This window comes from Colobus angolensis, unplaced genomic scaffold (genome assembly GCF_000951035.1).
Source record: "Colobus angolensis palliatus isolate OR3802 unplaced genomic scaffold, Cang.pa_1.0 Scaffold850, whole genome shotgun sequence".
Lineage (NCBI taxonomy): Eukaryota > Metazoa > Chordata > Mammalia > Primates > Cercopithecidae > Colobus > Colobus angolensis.
Genome location: NW_012122377.1, coordinates 72083 through 90900, shown reverse-complemented (window position 1 = coordinate 90900; position 18818 = coordinate 72083). Strand labels below are relative to the sequence as shown.

Genomic DNA, 18818 nt, shown 5'->3' with positions numbered 1-18818 from the left:
TGAGATCCGGCCACTGCACTCCAGCCTGGGTGACAGAGCAAGACTCCGTCTCAAAAAAAAAAAAGAAAAGAAAAGAAAGAACTAGGCAATTTTTGTGGTGGTGGTGTTTTGAGACAGAGTTTCACTCTTGTTGCCCAGGCTGGAGTGCAATGGCACGATCTCAGCTCACTGCAACCTCTGCCTCCTGGGTTCAAGTGATTGAACTGCCTCAGCCTCCCAGGTAGCTGGGATTATAGGCACGCACCACCATGTCAGGCTAATTTTTGTATTTTTAGTAGACAGGGTTTCACCACATTGGTCAGGCTGGTCTCAAACCCATGGCCTCAGGTGATCCACTCACCTCTGCCTCCTAAAGTGTTGGGATTATAAGCGTGAGCCACCACGCCCAACCATGTGTTGTTGTTATTTAAGAATTAGGGCTGGGCTCGGTGGCTCAAGCCTGTAATCCCAGCACTTTGGGAGGCCGAGATGGGTGGATCACGAGGTCAGGAGATCGAGACCATCCTGGCTAACACGGTGAAACCCTGTCTCTACTAAAAAATACAAAAAACTAGCCAGGCGAGGTGGTGGGCGCCTGTAGTCCCAGCTACTCTGGAGGCTGAGGCAGGAGAATGGCATGAACCCGGGAGGCAGAGCTTGCAGTGAGCTGAGATCCGGCCACTGCACTCCAGCCTGGGCGACAGAGCGAGACTCCGTCTCAAAAAAAAAAAAAAAAAAAAAAAAGGAATTAGGGTAGTCTCTAGAATTATTTTGGAAGATAAGGGAGCTCTTCATCATCCTATGAGTTAGGCAGAGCAGATTTTACCTTTGAGAAAATGAAGGCACAGGCATTTTAAATAACACCCAAAATTATTTTATTAAATAGCAGGTGTAGCTGGGCATGGTGGCATGCCCCAGTATTCTTGGGTACCAAGGAGGCTGACTTGAATCCAGAAGTTTGAGACCAGCCTGGGTAACAGTGTAACCACCATCTCAAAAAAAACAAATAGTAGAGTCACAACTAGGATTCAGGTCTCCTGTCATCTTGTTTGGTGTTCATTATATTATAATACTATACACTAGAAAAAATTTTACCAATTCAAAGCAAATACCTACTAAAATATTGGCCTTATCTTTTCTTTTTTTTATTTTTTGTGACAGAGTCCCGCTCTGTTGCCCAGGCTGGAGTGCAGTGATGCGATCTCAGCTCACTGCAACCTCCACCTCCTGGGTTCACGCAATTCTCCTGCCTCACCCGCCTGAGTAGCTGGGATTACAGGTGCTTACCACCACACCTGGCTAATTTTTGTATTTTCGGTAGAGACAGGGTTTTGCCATGTTGACAAGGCTGGTGTCAAGCTCCTGACTTCAAGTGATTTGCCCGCCTCAGCCTCCCAAAGTGGTGGGATTACAAGCATGAGCTACTGTGCCTAGCCTGGTCATATCTTTTGATCCAGTGATTACATGTCTAGGATTTTATACTTAAATATATGCATAATTGTGTAAAATTATTAGTTAAAAGGTTATTCATTACAGTGTTGTAGTAGCAAAAGAATTAGAAATAATGCAAATGTCAGTTAAGTTACATACACAATGGAATACCACATAAGTATAAAAGAATGAGGAAGCTCTTTTATGATTTGATATACAAAGATCTCAAAACTATATTGTTACATGAAAAAAAGTTACATGCAGTAAAGTGTGTACAAAATACTACATTTGAGTAAAAATAAAAGTAAATATTTCTGGAAGGATATACAAGAAACTGCTTACATTGGTCAACTGCTAGGAAGGGGAGCAAATGGTGAGGGCAAGAGAGAGGAAGATACATTTTACTGAATATATCGTTTTGCCCCCTTTGAGTTTAGAACATGTGAATGTATTACCTATTATATTATAAAATGAGGCCGGGCGCGGTGGCTCACGCCTGTAATCCCAGCACTTTGGGAGGCTGAGGCGGGCGGATCACAAGGTCAGGAGATCGAGACCACCGTCTACTAGAAATACAAAAAATTAGCCGGGCGCGGTGGCGGGTGCCTGTAGTCCCAGCTACTCGGGAGGCTGAGGCAGGAGAATGGCATGAACCCAGGAGGCGGAGCTTGCAGTGAGCCGAGATCGCGCCACTGCACTCCAGCCTGGTGGACAGAGTGAGACTCCGTCTCAAAAAAAAAAAAAAATGAAAACTATTGCAACATAAAAAGTTATCCCTTCCCCCTTAAACTCTAATCAATACTTGGAGTACTAACATATTGTTTGTCTGTTATCCTAGGGGTTTGATTTGCGACTGGAGCACACTCATTTTTTCAGTCATCATGGAGAAGGTGGACACTACCATTGTGACACTACTCCAGATATAGTGGAATATCTTGGGTACTTCTTACCTGCAGAGTTTCTCTATCGCATTGATCAACCAAAAGAGTCTCATTCAATTGGGCGAGATTAAGTCAGCTGATACTTATTTAGAAAAAGAAGTCATTAAGGTTAATTAATTGATTGACTCATTAATTGATATGGACATAAAACCAATAGAAATGATCCCACGGGCCAGGCACAATGGCTCATGCCTATAATCCCAGCACTTTGGGAGGCTGAGGCAGGAGGCACACTGGAGCCCAGAAGTTTGAGACCAGCTTGGGCAACATAGCAAGACCCTGTCTGTTTTTTTAAAAAAGTGAAAAACAGAAATGATCTCACTACTTAGACCCCATTCTTTTTCACTTCATATGAAAGGATATATTGATTGTATATTCTATATTATTTCATAGATCTGTCTGAAAGAGATTAGGAACAAAAATATCTAATTGAGATATTCTTTAATTTTTTACATAGCAACTTTATTTTTTTTTATTCTATAGTATCAGCAAAATCAGCCATGTTTATACCTTGAATATAAACATCAGGAATCATGCAATTATTTCTACTATGTATTTAATAGTACCTTATATTTGTATAACATTACATTTTGCAAATTAATATCACAACTGCTAAGTAGATGTTTCTGAGTATTAGAAAAATCAGTGTTATTACCTGCAGGACATTAAAAAATACTTGAAAAAATAAAAAGAAAAATCAGTGTTTAGAAATGTTGATAGTTAATTGAATCTTTGTATTGAATTTTAAAAATCCATTCTAGTAATCAGAGTATACCTTTTTCGTAGAACAAGGTGGCAGGTGGGGAGCCCTTTACCCTTCTGGTGAAGTTAAACCATAGAAGTTTGCAAGTTGCCTTTCACAGACATTAGGAGGCCGGGCCTGGTGGCTGAAGCCTGTGATCCCAGCATGTTGAGAGGCCGAGTGGGAGGATTGTCTGAGCCTAGGAGTTTAAGACCAGCCTGGGCACCATGGTGAGACCCCATCTCTATTATTTAAAATTTTTCTTAAATAAAAAATAAAAACACAAACAGCAACTAGTTGGCTAGCCATAATTCCTCCCTTGTTTCGATTGCCAGTTAGAAACAATTTTTATTTCACTGGTTATTTGCAAGAGAAGGGGTAAAAAAACAGCATCAAAGTGCAACATTGAAGTGAGCTTACTTTAATTTGCAAGTGAGGCTGTTGCTGAACATGACCACTATCTTTGCTGAAATATAAAATTATACTCACTGATTGTAATGGTTGAAATTTTCCTGAATGTTCTGTGAATAATCATTAGCCAAAGATAACTCTCTAATGGTGCTAATGCCAATCTTGCTAATGTACAAATTTAGGAAGTCTTTAGTACTAAGTACATAATTTTCAAATAATATTTTTAATTGTCTACTCTGGATGTTAGCTATGTCTTGTGAGTATAAATTCCTATTATTTTAAGCACTATTTTGATGCAAAAAAATGAATAAAAAATTTAATTTTTGATATATTATGTTTCTAATATCTTACCTCCAGACAAAAACAATATTAATACTCTTTCATTTAACAAATATGTATTGAACATCTACCCTGCTCTCTGGAGTGTACACTTCATACAGACAAGGGCCTTGTTCACAACTGTAGCACTAGTGCTTTTAACAGTGCTAGCAAAGTAGCCACTCGAATGATTATACCAAACACTTTACTAAAGCTGGGGATCTGTCTAGTGCAGAAGACAAACAATAAATATGTAATATGTCAGGCGGTATTAAGTGCTATGAAAAGAAATAAAGCAGTAGGTGAACTGTAAAGGAGGATGCTATTTTTTTGTGGCCATCCCACATTGAGACAAGATGCATTCCACACTCAAAATTTGGTTCAAATGTCCAGACTGATAGCCAGGTTCAGTGGCTCATGCCTGTAATCCTAGCACTTAGGGAGGCCAAGGTAGGAGGATCATTTGAGGCCAGGAGTTCAAGGCCAGCCTTGGCAGCATACAGAGACCCCCATCTCTGCAAAAAAAGAAACATTTTTTTTTTTAATTATCTGGGCATGATTGTGCACACCTGTTGTCCCAGCTGCTCAGGAGACTGAGGCATGAGAGTTGGAGGTTGCAGTGAGCTATGATTGTACCATTGCACTGTAGTCTGGGCAACACAGTGAGACCCTGTCTCAAAAAAAAAGAAAAAATGACTGATGAGGCCACACACACACCAACAGACTATGAAAGGGTTGTTACTCACATAAGCTTTCTGGGGAAGGCAGGGCAGCTCCTAAGCAGGATTTGACAACAGGGAAGAAGACTGACTTGGGGTTTTTTGGTGGTTAGGGAGTAGGGCCAGAGTAATGTTTCTTGCATGTGGTTTGGGTTTCCCACTGGTATCAAAGAAAGAAATACCCAGGCTTGCTTGCTTTATTTCTATTTCTCTGGTGCCACTATTTCTCTGGTGGCTCTTACTAACAAAGCAGTGGAAAGTTATTGCCCTCATGCAAGGGGGCAATGCTTTAGCAAAAAGGTGCAGTTGCTGACTATAGTAGCCTATAGGTCTGTTTTGGGCTCCCTGTTTTTATGTCAGAATGTCTAAGGCGTTTCCTTGATTTTCAAAAACAAACAATGAAAATGGAATATAACTTGGGGGTCCCACCCTGGGGCATCTCTAAGGCCCTTTTTAATCCCTTTCAACGTTAACTGATTTTCTTTAGTCCACTGCAGGGTGTCTGGCTTGTTTTGTTTTAAAAGAATACATATGCTAGCTGTGGTGGCGTATGCCTGTAATCCCAGAACCTTGGGAGGCCTAAATGGGAGGATCCTTTGAGGCCAGGAGTTTGAGACCAGCTGCAGTGAGTTGTAACTGTGCCACTCTACTCCAGTCTGGACAACAGAGAATGACCCTGTCTCTTAAAAAAAAAAAAAAAAGTTAAAATCAGCAACCCATTGGATAGACCAGAAAACAAAGTGGGGAACATACTCTATCAAAGATAAGGTATGGCATGGGCCAAACAATTTGCCTATACTCTCTGTTGAATTACAGTAACCTTTTTTTTTTTTTTTTTTTTTGGAGAGAAGTCTCGCTCTGCCACCCAGAATACAGTGGTGCATTCTCAGCTCACTGCAAACTCTGCCTCCTGGGCTCATGTCATCCTCTCACCTCAGCCTCCTGCATAGTTGGGACCACAGGAGCATGCCACCATGCCCAGCTAATTTTTGTATTTTTTGTAGAAATGGGGTTTCACCATGTTGCCCAGGTTGGTCTTGAACTCCTGGGCTCAAGTGATCCGTCCACCTTAGCCTCCAAAAGTGCTGGGATTACAGGCAGGAGCCACCGCACCCAGCCTCACAGTAATCATTTTTAACCTATGTACATGATCTAATTCATTGGAGCCCTGATAAAATGGTTGCTTGGGGAAAACAATATTTTTGGAACCCTTTCTGACTATAACTCATAAGGTATACAATTTCTGCCCTATCTGCCCAAAATGTAATCCAGGGAAACCTTTTACACAGTTCCCAAGGATATTTTCCTTTACTTGAAGACCCCTTGTAAGTATAGCAATTAGATTTTGTTCAGCTGACACAGTCACAAGGATACAAGTTTTAGTGATCTGCACATTTTCTCATTGAGTAGAAGCATTTCCATGCCAAAGAGCGACCTCCTTAGCAGTAAGTAAAATTCTTATAGAAAAGATTATTCCAACTCAGGGAGTTCCTCTAGAACTCAATAGAGACTGAGGTACTCATTTTATTGGACAGAATTCAGTCAGTATGTAGAATCTGGTCCATCCTCCAGCACTTTAATTGTGTTTATCATTCCCAATTATCTGGATTGGTGGGGCATACATATGGAATAATTAAGACTCAGCTGGGCTGGGCGCAGTGGCTCATATCTGTAATCCCAGCACTTTGGGAGGCCGAGGTAGGAAGACAGCTTGAGCCTAGGAGCTCCAGTCTTGCGCCTGGGAGCTCCAGACCAGCCTGGGCAACATAGTGAGATCCTGTCCTTACAAAAAGAAAACACTAAATTGACAAAAAATAACACAAGTCTTTTTCTTTTTTTTTTTTTTGAGACGGAGTCTCTGTCACCAGGCTGGAATACAGTGGTGTGATCTTGGCTCACTGCAACCTCCGCCTCTCAGGTTCAAGCGATTCTCCTGCCTCAGCCTCCTGAGTAGCTGGGACTATAGGTACCCACTACTACACCCGGCTAATTTTTGTATTTTTAGTAGAGAAGGAGTTTTACACATTGGCCAGGCTGGTCTCAAACTCCTGACCTTGTGATCCGCCCGCTTTGGCCTCCCAGAGTGCCGGGATTACAGGCTTGAGCCACTGTGCCCAGCCAATAACACAAATTTTTAAGATCCCAAGGCCATTTGGCTTTGCTTAACCCAAGATCAACCCCTTTAGAAAACATCAGTTGTACCCATTTAAAATAATAATTCACATACCTATGAATCTGTCCCAGGAAATGGTAACTCCTTAACTGTAAGGGTAGACATACTCCTTTGTTGTTCTAACTTTATGAGACAATTAACTAAAATTATTACCTAGTGAAAGATTATTTCCTAGTGGGCTCCAGGGATATGAAAAATTCAAGACCCACAATTTTCATTCAGGAGATTGTATCTACCGGAAATAACATCCTTTAAAGAACTCTCTCCAACCAAGTAGAAGGGCTCTTACCAAGTGCTTCTTAGTAACCCTTTTGCTATTATATTAGAAGGAATAGACTTCTGGCTGGGTGTGGTGGCTCACGACTGTAATTCCAGCACTTTGGGAGGCCAAGGAGGATGGACTGCCTGAGCTCAGGAGTTCACCAGCCTGGGCAGTATGGCACGACCCCGTCTCTACTAAAAATACAAAAATTAGCTGGGTGTGGTGGTGGGCACCTGCCTGTAATCCCAGCTACTGGGGATGCTGAAGCAGAATTACTTGAACCCAGGAGGCACAGGCTGCAGTGAGCTGAGATTGCATCACTGCACTCCAGCCTGGATGACAGAATGAGACTCCATCTCAAAAAAACAAAAAACAAAAACTGGAATAGACTCGTGGATCCACTTTCCCATCTGAAGAGGGCTCCATCTCCTGAGGGACTGTTTCCCCAGAAGGTGATCTCTGTTTCAAAATAAGTCAATGACAGGTCTAGAACAAGATAACATCTGATGTAGGTGGCTAAAACCCAAGTCTCCAAACCAGGGCTGTATCTAAACAAATGCTTAATATTAGCAAATGTTAATACATGGGGAAGACTTTCCTTTACAAGCTCCCATTAAACTTCTTTCTTTTTGTCCTTAGTTTTCATGTATTGGCACTACTATCATTAACTGTTGCCCATAAAGCAAATCTCTTTTTGCAATGGGCTTAGGACTATGCTAATAGATTATTTTAAAAAATACTTGTTGAATATGTGGTCTCATGCCCCTTTCCAATAGTTCTGGCTTTCCTGGTGGGTATCTTCTCTCCAAGGAGAGAAATATATTGCTCCAAGGAGAGAAGATATTGCATAGACTATCAGAAATATATTTGTGTTAAACAGTCATGGTGCTTGACACTAGTATGATGAAGGATAAAGTACGTCACTATCCTATTAATAATACTTTACAGGCCAGGCACAGTATCTCACGCCTGTAATCCCTGCACTTTGGGAAGCCAAGGCAGGCGGATCGACTGAACTCAGGAGTTTGAAATCAGCCTGGCCAGCAAGGTGAGACCCTGTCTTGACTAAAAATACAAGAATTAATCAGTTGTGGTGGTGTGCACCTGTAGTCCCAGCTACTCAGGAGGCTAAGGCAGGAGAATCACTTGAACCTAGGAGGTGGAGGTTTCAGTGAGCCAAGATCACACCACTGCACTCCAGCCTGGGTGACAGAGCAAGACTCCATCTCAAAAAACAAAACAAAACAAAAAAATACCTTTACAGAGTAAAAGGCATGGAAGGAGCTTCTTAGTAAAAGAAACTAGTTTGTTAACTTTGGCAATGCTGGCACTGCTCCAACTAAGTAATGAAACAATGATACTGCCCCAATTAAGAGATAAGACACCTTGATTTCAGAATGGTATAACACAAATTTGGGATGGTTTTATCTGGCTTACCCCTCCTTCTGTCAGCTCAGTCACCTTGCCCTTGCCTTCTCAACCTCCGAATTTTTTTTTTTTTTTTTTTTTTTTTCAGATAGAGTCTTACTCTGTTGCCCAGGCTGGAGTGCAGTGGTGAGATCTTGGCTCACTGTAATCTCTGTCTCCTGGGTTCAAGTGATTCTCCTGCCTTAGCCTTGTGAGTACCTGAGATTACAGGCATGCACCACCACGACCAGCTAGTTTTTGTGTTTTTAGTAGAGACAGGGTTTCACCATGTTGGCCACACTGGTCTCGAATTCCTGGCCACACTGGTCTCGAATTCCTGACCTCAGGTGATCCACCTGCCTCATTCTCCCAAAGTGGAGGATTATAGGCGTAAACCACCGTGCCCAGCCACTTTGCCCCTTTATGTTGGGAACAGAAATCATACCAAAGATATCTGGCCCAAAAGCACTGGAGATATGGGATGGATACCCAAAGAACTATGTATTCACACCATTATATTACAAAGTACTGACTGGCATGCCATTGAATGTATTTATTGATTAGCTCCAAATGGAACATTTTGGCTATGTGGCACTAATCTATGGCCATGGTTACTTCCAGGATAGTTAGGATGATGTTCTTCAGGTTATGCTTAACCATATGGTCGAGTAGTTCGTACTTTGCCAAAACCTGCACATTTTCCTTATTTATGATCTCATTGGGTTCATTCTGTGTTCCATTGGTATGATCATTTAGCTTCCATCTTCATACCACAACTGAGTGTTGAAGATGTTATTTGGCATATAGAGGTCCTAACCAGTTATACCCAAACTATAGCTACATGGGTATTCCATTATTAAACAAGAAAGTTACTCTTATGGAAAACGCTATATTACAAAACCATATGGCTTTTGACATACTCACTGAAGCCCAGGGACAAACCTGCATGATCATAAAAACTGTGTGTTATGTCTGTATCCCAGATGAATCAGATAATATGACTACGTTAATGGATAATATGAACCTCAACAACTAAACTTTCAGATTCAACACATCTTTAAACAACTGGCTAAGCAGCTAGTTTTGATCTTGAAGACTTGGTGGCAAAAGCTGTTACTTAATCTAGGAATCCTATTCATTTGTTGTTGTCTTGTTTTTGTTTGCACTGCTGTTAGACTGCCACTGTGCCTGGCTATTAATCAGATTTTAAAATAAAGTTAAAAATTTTTTTTTTACAAATGTACACGAAAAGCAAGTACTGTTCTCAAACATAATTGTGCGACAGACTGTGCAGCTTGCCAGAAATAGGTTTCTCTCATGAAAATTCAACCCCCTCCACACACGGCCGTCTGCTTTCTTCTTCAGCAGGGACTAACACCAGGGCAACTGTATTTCCCTAAATACCTTAGGAAAGTAGTTCAAAACCTAGATACATCTTGGTCAGAACAAAACCTGGTCAACACGATAAACGGTATATATAATTCCTTAAATGAAATATAGAGGTTTGTAATATAAGATAATCCATCTTTATCTGTGGATTTCCTACTAATGAAATCCGTTCTTGGAGACCCAAAGACTGAAGTTATACCACTTCTTCTTAATCTTTTAAATATTATTTGTAGGCCAGGCATGGTGACACACTCCTATAGTCCCAGCTACTCAGGAGGCTAAGGCAGGAGCATCGTTTGAGCCCAGGAGCTCCAGGCTGTAGGGTGCTGATAGCACTTGTGAATAACCACTGCACTCAGCCTGGGCAACACAGCGGGACCCCATCACTAATAAAAAAGTGAGATCAACATTATTTATTGTTACTCGGGCATAAAATAAATATTAAGTACTTATTACATGCCAGAGCCTATTATGTCTGCTGCAAATATTGGCTGTCATAGAGTTATAACTAACATGAAACCAAATAGTATAATTTTAAGTGGTGATAAGCACGATTGTTTCCCCCAAGCCATGCCCTTAATTTCTAACTCTTCAGATAGTGTTTCTTTAAAAAGTTTCTTACTAATTTAAAAAAACTTTCGTTTTGAGAAGGGATCCCACTCTGTTGCCTAGGCTGGAGTGCAGTGGTGAGATCTCGGCTTACTGCAGCCTCCATCTCCTGGGCTCAAGCGATCCTCCCGCCTCAGCCACCCGCGTAGCTGGGGCCACAGGCGCGCGCCACCAGATCTGTTCTCTCAACAGGACTCTCATTGCTAAGATCCAAGGATCCATTAATTTCTTTTTCCTTGACTCTTTTCGCCTCTGCAGCTTTCTTTCCTCATCCGCTTTTTAAACAAACGCAGGCTTAAAAGCAGAGAGGCACTCTGGGCTCCTGAACCTATCTTTGCCTCCCGCTGCCGGCCACGCCTCTTACGGGCCGGGAAGTTTACCCCACTCTGCAGGGTGATTCACCGGAAGCGCTCTCGGGAGTCCAGGAGCTTCCGCGCCTGCCCAGTTTTGCTCCGAAAGACGCCCGGAGGGGAGCTTGCAGTGCGTTCTGGGAAAGTTGCTGGGCCGGCTCTTTTGTTTCCAGCCTGAGCGTTGCTTTCGGTTTCCCGAGGGCCTTCTGAGGCACCGCGGCTCCGGGGTGCTGGGTTCCTGGCTCTTCGCTAGGAGGCCTCCTCTTCGTACCTCGTTTTTTGGCTCGTGTGGGTGTCCTCCCACCGCTGGCCGACGCCGCCAGCATGTCCGGGGTGCGCGCAGTGCGGATCAGCATCGAATCGGCCTGCGAGAAACAGGTCCATGAGGTGGGCCTCGATGGCACCGAGACGTACCTGCCGCCGCTGTCCATGTCGCAGAATCTGGCGCGTCTAGCCCAACGGATCGACTTCAGCCAGGGTTCGGGCTCCGAGGAGGAGGAGGCGGCGGGGACCGAGGGCGACGCGCAGGACTGGCCGGGCGCCGGGTCCAGCGCAGACCAGGACGACGAGGAAGGTAAGGCCTGCATCCGCTGCCCGAGTCCTCCGGTCTGGGTCCCAGCAGACCCGGGTGGCTGCCCTCGGCCTCTTCCTCGATGGGGGAGATCCTGTGCTTGCGAGAACTTTTGAGTGTCCCACCAGTGGAAGCGTAAGGATACCGGTCGTCATCTTTTTGTTGCTGCCGGACAAGTTAGGACATGACTTTACGCAGTACTCCTGCGGGTCTCCTTGAGTGGTAGCGTTTGAGACACTGTCAAACGGTGAAATGTTTAAATGAATGCTTCTCCGTAGAAGGCCTTTAATGTGGCCCACTTAGTGGCTAAGAGTCTTAGATCGGGGCTCTGCCCCTTGCCGGCTGCGTGACCTTTGGCGAGTTACTTTGCATCCTTGTGCGGTGTGGATGATGATAGTAGCACCTACGGAAAAGAGGTCAGTGTTGACTGGAATGTGTGACGAGGTCCAAAAGGTAGGCGGGTCCAGATCATGTAGAGCCCCGTAGGCCAGGATAAGCGTTTGACCAGTGTTTAGACCACTGCAAACTTTAGCAGGATAAGTAGAGACATGATTTTGTTAAAGGTTACCCTAGATGCTTTCCAGTAAGTGAATTATAGGGAAAGCAAAACTGGAAGGAAGGAGGCTGGTTAGGAGGGAAGTGAAGAAACAATGAGTGGGTTTCAGATTCTCATTATTGTCAAGGATTTTTGGGAGAAAAAAAAATCACAATTCTTAGTTTAATTATGCAGCAGACCCGGTGTAAATGGGAATTTAAAGATGTTTTTTCAGGGCAGTGCTGTTAGGATTATTAGGAGTTCATTGCGGAAAAACGTAAATGCTACTTTATACCTCACACAAAAATTATTTCCACAATAATTTTTGAGGATTGAGGTGCCAAATGAAGAAAGCAAAACAAAGTGTTAAAAGAAATAATGAAAGAATAGTTGTATTATTCTGGGAGTAGGATAGATCTTCTTAATTTAGGAAATAACGAGACAGGCATGGTGGCTCACACCTGTAGTCCCAACATTTTGGGAGTCCAAAATAGAAGGATCGCTGGAGCCCAGGAGTTCAAGACCAGCCTGAGCAACATAGGGAGCTCCTGTCTCTACAAATTAAAAAACATTTGCTGGGCGTGGTGGTGCACGTCTGTGGTCCCAGCTACTGGGGAGGCTGAAGGAGGAGGATGGATTGAGCCAGTGAGATCAAGGCTGCAGTGAGCTATGATTGTGCCACCGCACTCCAGCCTGAGTAACAGAACAAGACCCTAACACCCACACACACAACCACACACTCACCCACCTACCTTACAAACGATAGATACATTACTTACATAAAATTTAAAAATAATGGGAAAAGATGCCATAAGCAAAGTAAAAAGATAAATGACAGACTGGGAGAAGTTCTACCCATATAACACAAATTTAGTTGATATCTTCTGTATTCAAAAAGTCCCTTCAAACTGAAAAGAAAATGATGACACTTTGGAAAAATGGGCCAAAGATATAAACAGCTCATAGAGGAGAGACTTCAGATACCAATAAACAAAACATAGACTCAATCTCGTTAGTAGGGACTGGGAAATTAAAACATGATGAAGATACTGTTTCCATGCACAAAATTGGCAGAAATTGAAAAGATTGTTAATATTCACGGTTAGGAATGTGAACTGGTAGTGATTTTGAAAGACAATTGGCAGTTTAGTATGTGCCAAAATTTAATTTTAACTTTTGTTTGTTTGTTTTGTTTTTTTTGAGACGGAGTCTTGCTCTGCCGCCAACTGGAGTGCCGTGGTGCGATCTCGGCTCATTGCAACCCCTGCCTCCTGGATTCCAACGATTCTTCCACCTCAGCTTCCCTAGTATCTGGGACTATAGGCACGCGGCACCCTGCCCGGCTAATTTTTGTATTTTTAGTAGAGATAGGGTTTCACCACGTTGGCCAGGCTGGTCTTAAAGACATGATCTCAGGTGATCCGCCCTGCCTCAGCCTCCCAGAGCGCTGGGATTACAGGCCTGAGCCACTGCGCCCAGCCGAAACTTTTAAATGTGTATCTCCTTTGATTCTTTATTATCACGGCTAAAAATGGAAGCTGCAGAAAAAGGTGCACGTATACAGGGTATATATTCAAGGTGTTTACCACTGCTAGCGTTGCTGGAAGCAGTCTACCTGTTGGAAGCAATCTACATGTCCATTAAATACAAATGGTTAAACATACCATACATCCATGTTCCAGAATATCATACAGTGTTAAAAGAATTAGGTAGACTTATAAGTGCTAACATGGAAGTGTCTCTAGGAAATATTAAGTGGGGGCGGGGCAAATAGCAAGTAATAGAAAATTGGAAATAGATGTATGTAAGTGCATAGAAAAACCTTTAAAGGGTATGCCCGGTCTGTTAATAGTGGTTACCTCTCAGGAGGGGAGAGAATCAGGGGTGGGGAATGAAGGAAAACTTTCACTTTTTACCCTCTAATTCTTTATCGTGTGAACTCTTTATGGTGAATGTTCATGTATTTAATAACAATACTTTTTTTTAATGGTTAAAAAGAAGATATGCTAATAGTGGCTGGCATTACAGGTCATTTTCGTTTTGTACCTTTCTGTATTTTGGAAATTGTGTACAATTGTAAATTCAAGTTCTAAAAACTGTAAGAAGATTATTAAAAAGGTTTACATGAATTTGGAAAGATACTTGAGTCTATAATGTTGTAATGATAAATTTAACCTGTGAAAATAGATGTCATTCATTTTGCGATTGTAGGAATGCTAATGTGAATGTTAACAAAGATATAAGAAAGGGTGGAGGGGATGGGATAAATAAGAGAACAATTTGAAATTAAATTCATTATTTCTCCTTTCAGTACTTTTTAAAACTAAGTGAGCTGTCTGCCATTCAATGTAATGAATACTTCTGTATTTCTTTTTTTTTCCTCTCTCTCTCTTTAGGAGTAGTAAAATTTCAACCTTCCCTTTGGCCTTGGGACTCAGTGAGGAACAATTTGAGAAGTGCCCTAACAGAGATGTGTGTTCTCTATGACGTTCTCAGTATTGTTAGGGATAAAAAATTTATGACTCTTGATCCTGTCTCTCAGGATGCACTTCCTCCAAAACAGGTATTTGTGGACTTTAGTTGAATAATAAAATTTTATTTTTTAAATCCCAGGACCCTTTTTTGGCTTTGTGTGTATTGTTCCATTTTCCTTTCTTGCAAAATTAAGTCCAGATGAAGATTTAAAGACTAACTGGTCTAAAACAAAACCATACAACTGCATTTCCTTTATTTTTGTGTTATATACCTATGATTCTTGGAAGAGTTAAAGTTCGTTAAGAATGTAATACTTTTAAGGCCAGGCGCGGTGACTCATACCAGTAATCCCAGCACTTTGGGAGGCTGAGGTGGGCAGATCACGAGGTCAGGAGATCAAGACCATCCTGGCTAAAACTGTGAAACCTTGTCTCTACTAAAAATAACAAAATTTAGCCAGGCATGATGGCGGGCACCTGTAGCCCCAGCTACTCAGGAGACGGAGGCTGGAGAATTGCTTGAACCCGGGAGGCAGAGGTTGCAGTGAGCCGAGATTGTGCCACTGTGCTCCAGCCTGGGCGACAGGGGGAGACTCCGTTTCAGAGAAAAAAAAAAAGAAGTAATACTTTAAAAGTTACCAAATCTTAACAAATTCTTATAGCCTGGATCCTTGGTCTGTGATATATTACACAAAAATGTGATGATATAATGGCTTTGGAATCGGGTAGACCTGGATTCAAGTCCTGCCTCTGCCTTCATTAACTGTGTGACCTTAAATTAAGAAGTTATTTTCTCTAAGTCCTTGTTTTTCCATCTAATCCTTCCCTCCTTTTTTTTTAGGGGATGGATTAGAAAGGTTAGGCCAAATTAGGGCCGGGCGCGGTGGCTCAAGCCTGTAATCCCAGCACTTTGGGAGGCCGAGACGGGCGGATCACGAGGTCAGGAGATCGAGACCATCCTGGCTAACATGGTGAAACTCCGTCTCCAATAAAAATACAAAAAACTAGCCGGGGAGGTGGCGGGCGCCTGTGGTCCCAGCTACTCGGAAGGCTGAGGCAGGAGAATGGCATAAACCCAGGAGGCGGAGCTTGTGGTGAGCTGAGATCCGGCCACTGCACTCCAGCCCGGGTGACAGAGCAAGACTCCATCTCAAAAAAAAAAAAAAAAAAGGTTAGGCCAAATTATGGAGCATAGTGAGAGCTGGGTAGAATTGCTGATATTTCATAAACAATATATTCAATTTTTGAACATTTGAAGATGAAAGAGAAGCAGCAGAAAGAGGAGTTGGTGAATAGTCTGAAATCATTGAGGCTGCTTGGGTCCTTAAGGAAAACAAGTGTCAGGACCATAACCAAATTAGTCATGGAGAGGAAGTAATGACTGTTAGAACCCATTCATAAATACAATTAATTGAATAGAATTACTCACATAGTAATAGTTTCAGAATCTAGAAACATTGTGCTGAGGGACTAATAGAGTTCCCTAAATCGGCTTTCTTCATTTTACAGAGAGAAAACTAAAGCTTAAAGAGATTTGTAATATCTTCAAGTTGCTGTCAAGCCAGTAGTTAGAGAGCCAAGACTAGAACTCCAACACCTAACTCATAACCCCACTGCCTTTTCTACTATTCTGTGCTTTTCCCAGAAAGGAGACTCCAGGAATTTCTTAAGATCTCCAGGAACTCTTTTATTTGCGTTCCTCAATATGATCAAAAGATTATTTTGATATTTTTATGAAGCTTTTTATGTGATTTTTGATTCTCATACAGCCAGAAAACTTTATTAAACTGGTTAGTAAAATACACAAATTATGGTAATGGTGGGTATTTATGTATGTATATATGATACATAGATTTTGATTTCTGATCAGTTTTCCAAAAAAATTAGGATTCAGTGAAGTACATTTAATATTAGCAATGGCAGGGCGCAGTGGCTAATGCCTGTAATTCCAACACTTTGGGGAGCCAAAACAGGAGGCCAGAAGTTTGAGACTATCCCAGGCAACATAGCGAGACCCTGTCTCTACCAAAACAAAAAACAAAAAAAGCCAGGCTTGGTGTTGCGCATCTGGAGTCCCAGCTTCTCAGGAAGCTGAAGCGAGAGGATCACTTGAGCCAGTAGGTCAAGGCTATGGTGAGCCAAGATGGTGCTACTACATTCTAGCCTGGGTGACAGAACAAGACTCCATCTCAAAAGAAAAAAAAGTTAATGCCTCGTGATTTTATTCTTAATTCCAAAAGCACTTTAATAGCTTATGGTAAAATACAAACTATGGTAAGCTACAAAATACAAGATAATTTTACAGTTATACCCATTGCAGTCATTCATTCATTCATTAAATCAAATATTATGTGCCAGGCATTGTTCTAGGGTTTGTGGATATAGCGGTTTCTGCCAATGCAGGTTACGTTGAAGCAGAGATTATAGATGTTAATCAGAAGTATAATGAGTACCAAAAAGGTTATATATAACTCTATATGTGTATGTACAGGATGGGGGGTAGCAATATATAAGGAGAGAAATGGCAGTACATTAGGAGGGGACCCTAACAGGCTGGACAAAGTTGATGTAATGGTAAGTTCTGGCTAGAGGCCATTGTAGTGTTTTTGATTTAACATAAGTAAAGCTTTGGATGAGTTGAACAAAGAAATAGGTTAAGGTTATTTTATAAAAACCACTGTTATGTGTACTTGCCCCTCTTTTTTGCTCTTCTTTAACTTCATTTTATTATTGATAAAATATGTAATTTTAGAGTCATTTAAAAATCCTGCAGAACTGCATGTTTGCGTTGTTTTTGATAGAATCCTCAGACGTTGCAGTTGATATCTAAAAAGAAGTCACTTGCTGGAGCAGCACAAATCCTATTGAAGGGGGCAGAAAGACTGACTAAATCAGTTACTGAAAACCAAGAAAACAAGCTACAAAGAGACTTCAATTCTGAGCTTTTGCGATTACGGCAACACTGGAAACTTCGAAAAGTTGGAGATAAAATTCTTGGAGATCTGAGCTACAGAAGTGCAGGTATGAATATTATTAAAAACTATACTTTCTGGCCAGGCACGGTGGCTCATGCCTGTAATCCTAACACTTTGGAAGGCCAAGGCGCATGGATCACTTGAGGCCAGGAGTTCACGATGAGCCCAGACAACATGGCAAAACTCCGTCTCTACCAAAAATACAAAAAATTAGCCAGGCGTGGTAACATGCACCTGTAATCCTAGCTACTTGGGAGGCTGAGGCACGAGAATTACTTGAACCCAGGAGGTAGAGGTTGCAATGATCCAAGATCGCACCATTGCACTCCAGCCTGGGGGACAGAGCGAGACTCCATCTCAAAAACAAACAAACAAAAAACTATGCTTTCTGTGTAAGTATAATGTTAAACATCCTTCTATAATATATTATTTCTCAGCTATGTGTAATGTTTCAAAATTTTAATTTCTGTTCATTTAAGCCAAAACCACTCTTATTAGAGCCCTATAATAAATAGTCAAGTTTCTATTTCAAAACCTTGTAGGTACACTTAACAGAAAGTTCAAAGATGGGGTTTATGTGCTGGCACACCTTGAAGCATAATTGACTTTTTTGTTAGAAATGAGGTAGAACTACACTCCTCAATCAAGGCCTTACCTGTAACCCTTAAAAACTGAACATGGCCAGGGTGGTGGCTCACACCTGTAATCCTAGCACTTTGGGAGGCTGAGGTGGGCAGATTGCTTGAGCTCAGGAATTCGATACCAGCCTGGGCAACATGGCAAAACTTCGTCTCTACAAAAAATACAAAAATCAGCTGGGCGTGGTGTTGCATGCCTGTTAGTCCCAGCTACTCAGGAGGCTGAGGCAGGATGATCCCTTGAGCCCAGGAGGTTGAGGCTGCAGTGAGCTGAGATTGCAGCACTGCATTCCAGCCTGACCTTGTCTCAAAAAACAAACAAAAAAACTGGACCTGATGCAAGTATTCTTCTGAGAATTAAACAAACAAAAAAAACTGGACATGAAAGGAGGAAAGAAACTTTCTATTCTTTACTGTTTCTTTTCTCATAAATCTGCCAAGCTGTTTTTATGTCCTGAGTGAAGAGAAAGGGTGGCAGAAACGTTTGCTTTCCTTTTTCCCATCAAACTAGGGTTACAACACTAACTTAGGGCATGCAACTTTTGGGGGCATACTAAAGTTTGATGATGTTGACTTCATATTTTTTGATATAAATTCTTAGTTGTTGAGCTATAGCAAATAGTAGGTTTTACAGGGTAATAATGGCAATGTTTTATAAGCTGCTGAGGCAATCAGAGGGACTGGCTATATGGAAAAACTTCATAGCTCAATGGGGTAAAAGCTGTGAATATCAGGGGAGGAGGCAAGGAGTCTTGGCTTTGATAGTTGAAATAATGGTAGAGTGATACCTGAAAGATTCATTTGCTATCATTGTCCTAAAATTTGAAAAAGGTAAGGTAAGGTGGTTAAGTCAAATACTGGAGGAATGACACGCTTCAACACTATTATTAATTG

The 18818-nt window shown here is 41.9% G+C and overlaps 2 protein-coding genes across 3 annotated transcripts in view; both read left to right on the top strand.

The window, feature by feature from the left end:
* Positions 1-3831, top strand: part of LOC105503416 (chromosome unknown open reading frame, human C11orf54) — a 28109-nt gene extending 24278 nt beyond the window's left edge. For both annotated transcript variants that reach the window (XM_011930313.1, XM_011930314.1), the window contains exon 10: positions 2181-3831. In XM_011930313.1, coding sequence (XP_011785703.1) covers positions 2181-2205 — 25 coding nt within the window. In that variant the 3' untranslated portion in view covers positions 2206-3831. The remainder of the gene's footprint in view (positions 1-2180) is intronic.
* Positions 3832-10769: 6938 nt separating this feature from the next.
* Positions 10770-18818, top strand: part of MED17 (mediator complex subunit 17) — a 29392-nt gene continuing 21343 nt past the window's right edge. The window contains exons 1-3 of the mRNA XM_011930315.1: positions 10770-11305; positions 14234-14400; positions 17113-17332. Of these exons, the coding sequence (XP_011785705.1) occupies positions 11056-11305; positions 14234-14400; positions 17113-17332 (637 nt within the window). The 5' untranslated portion in view covers positions 10770-11055. The remainder of the gene's footprint in view (positions 11306-14233; positions 14401-17112; positions 17333-18818) is intronic.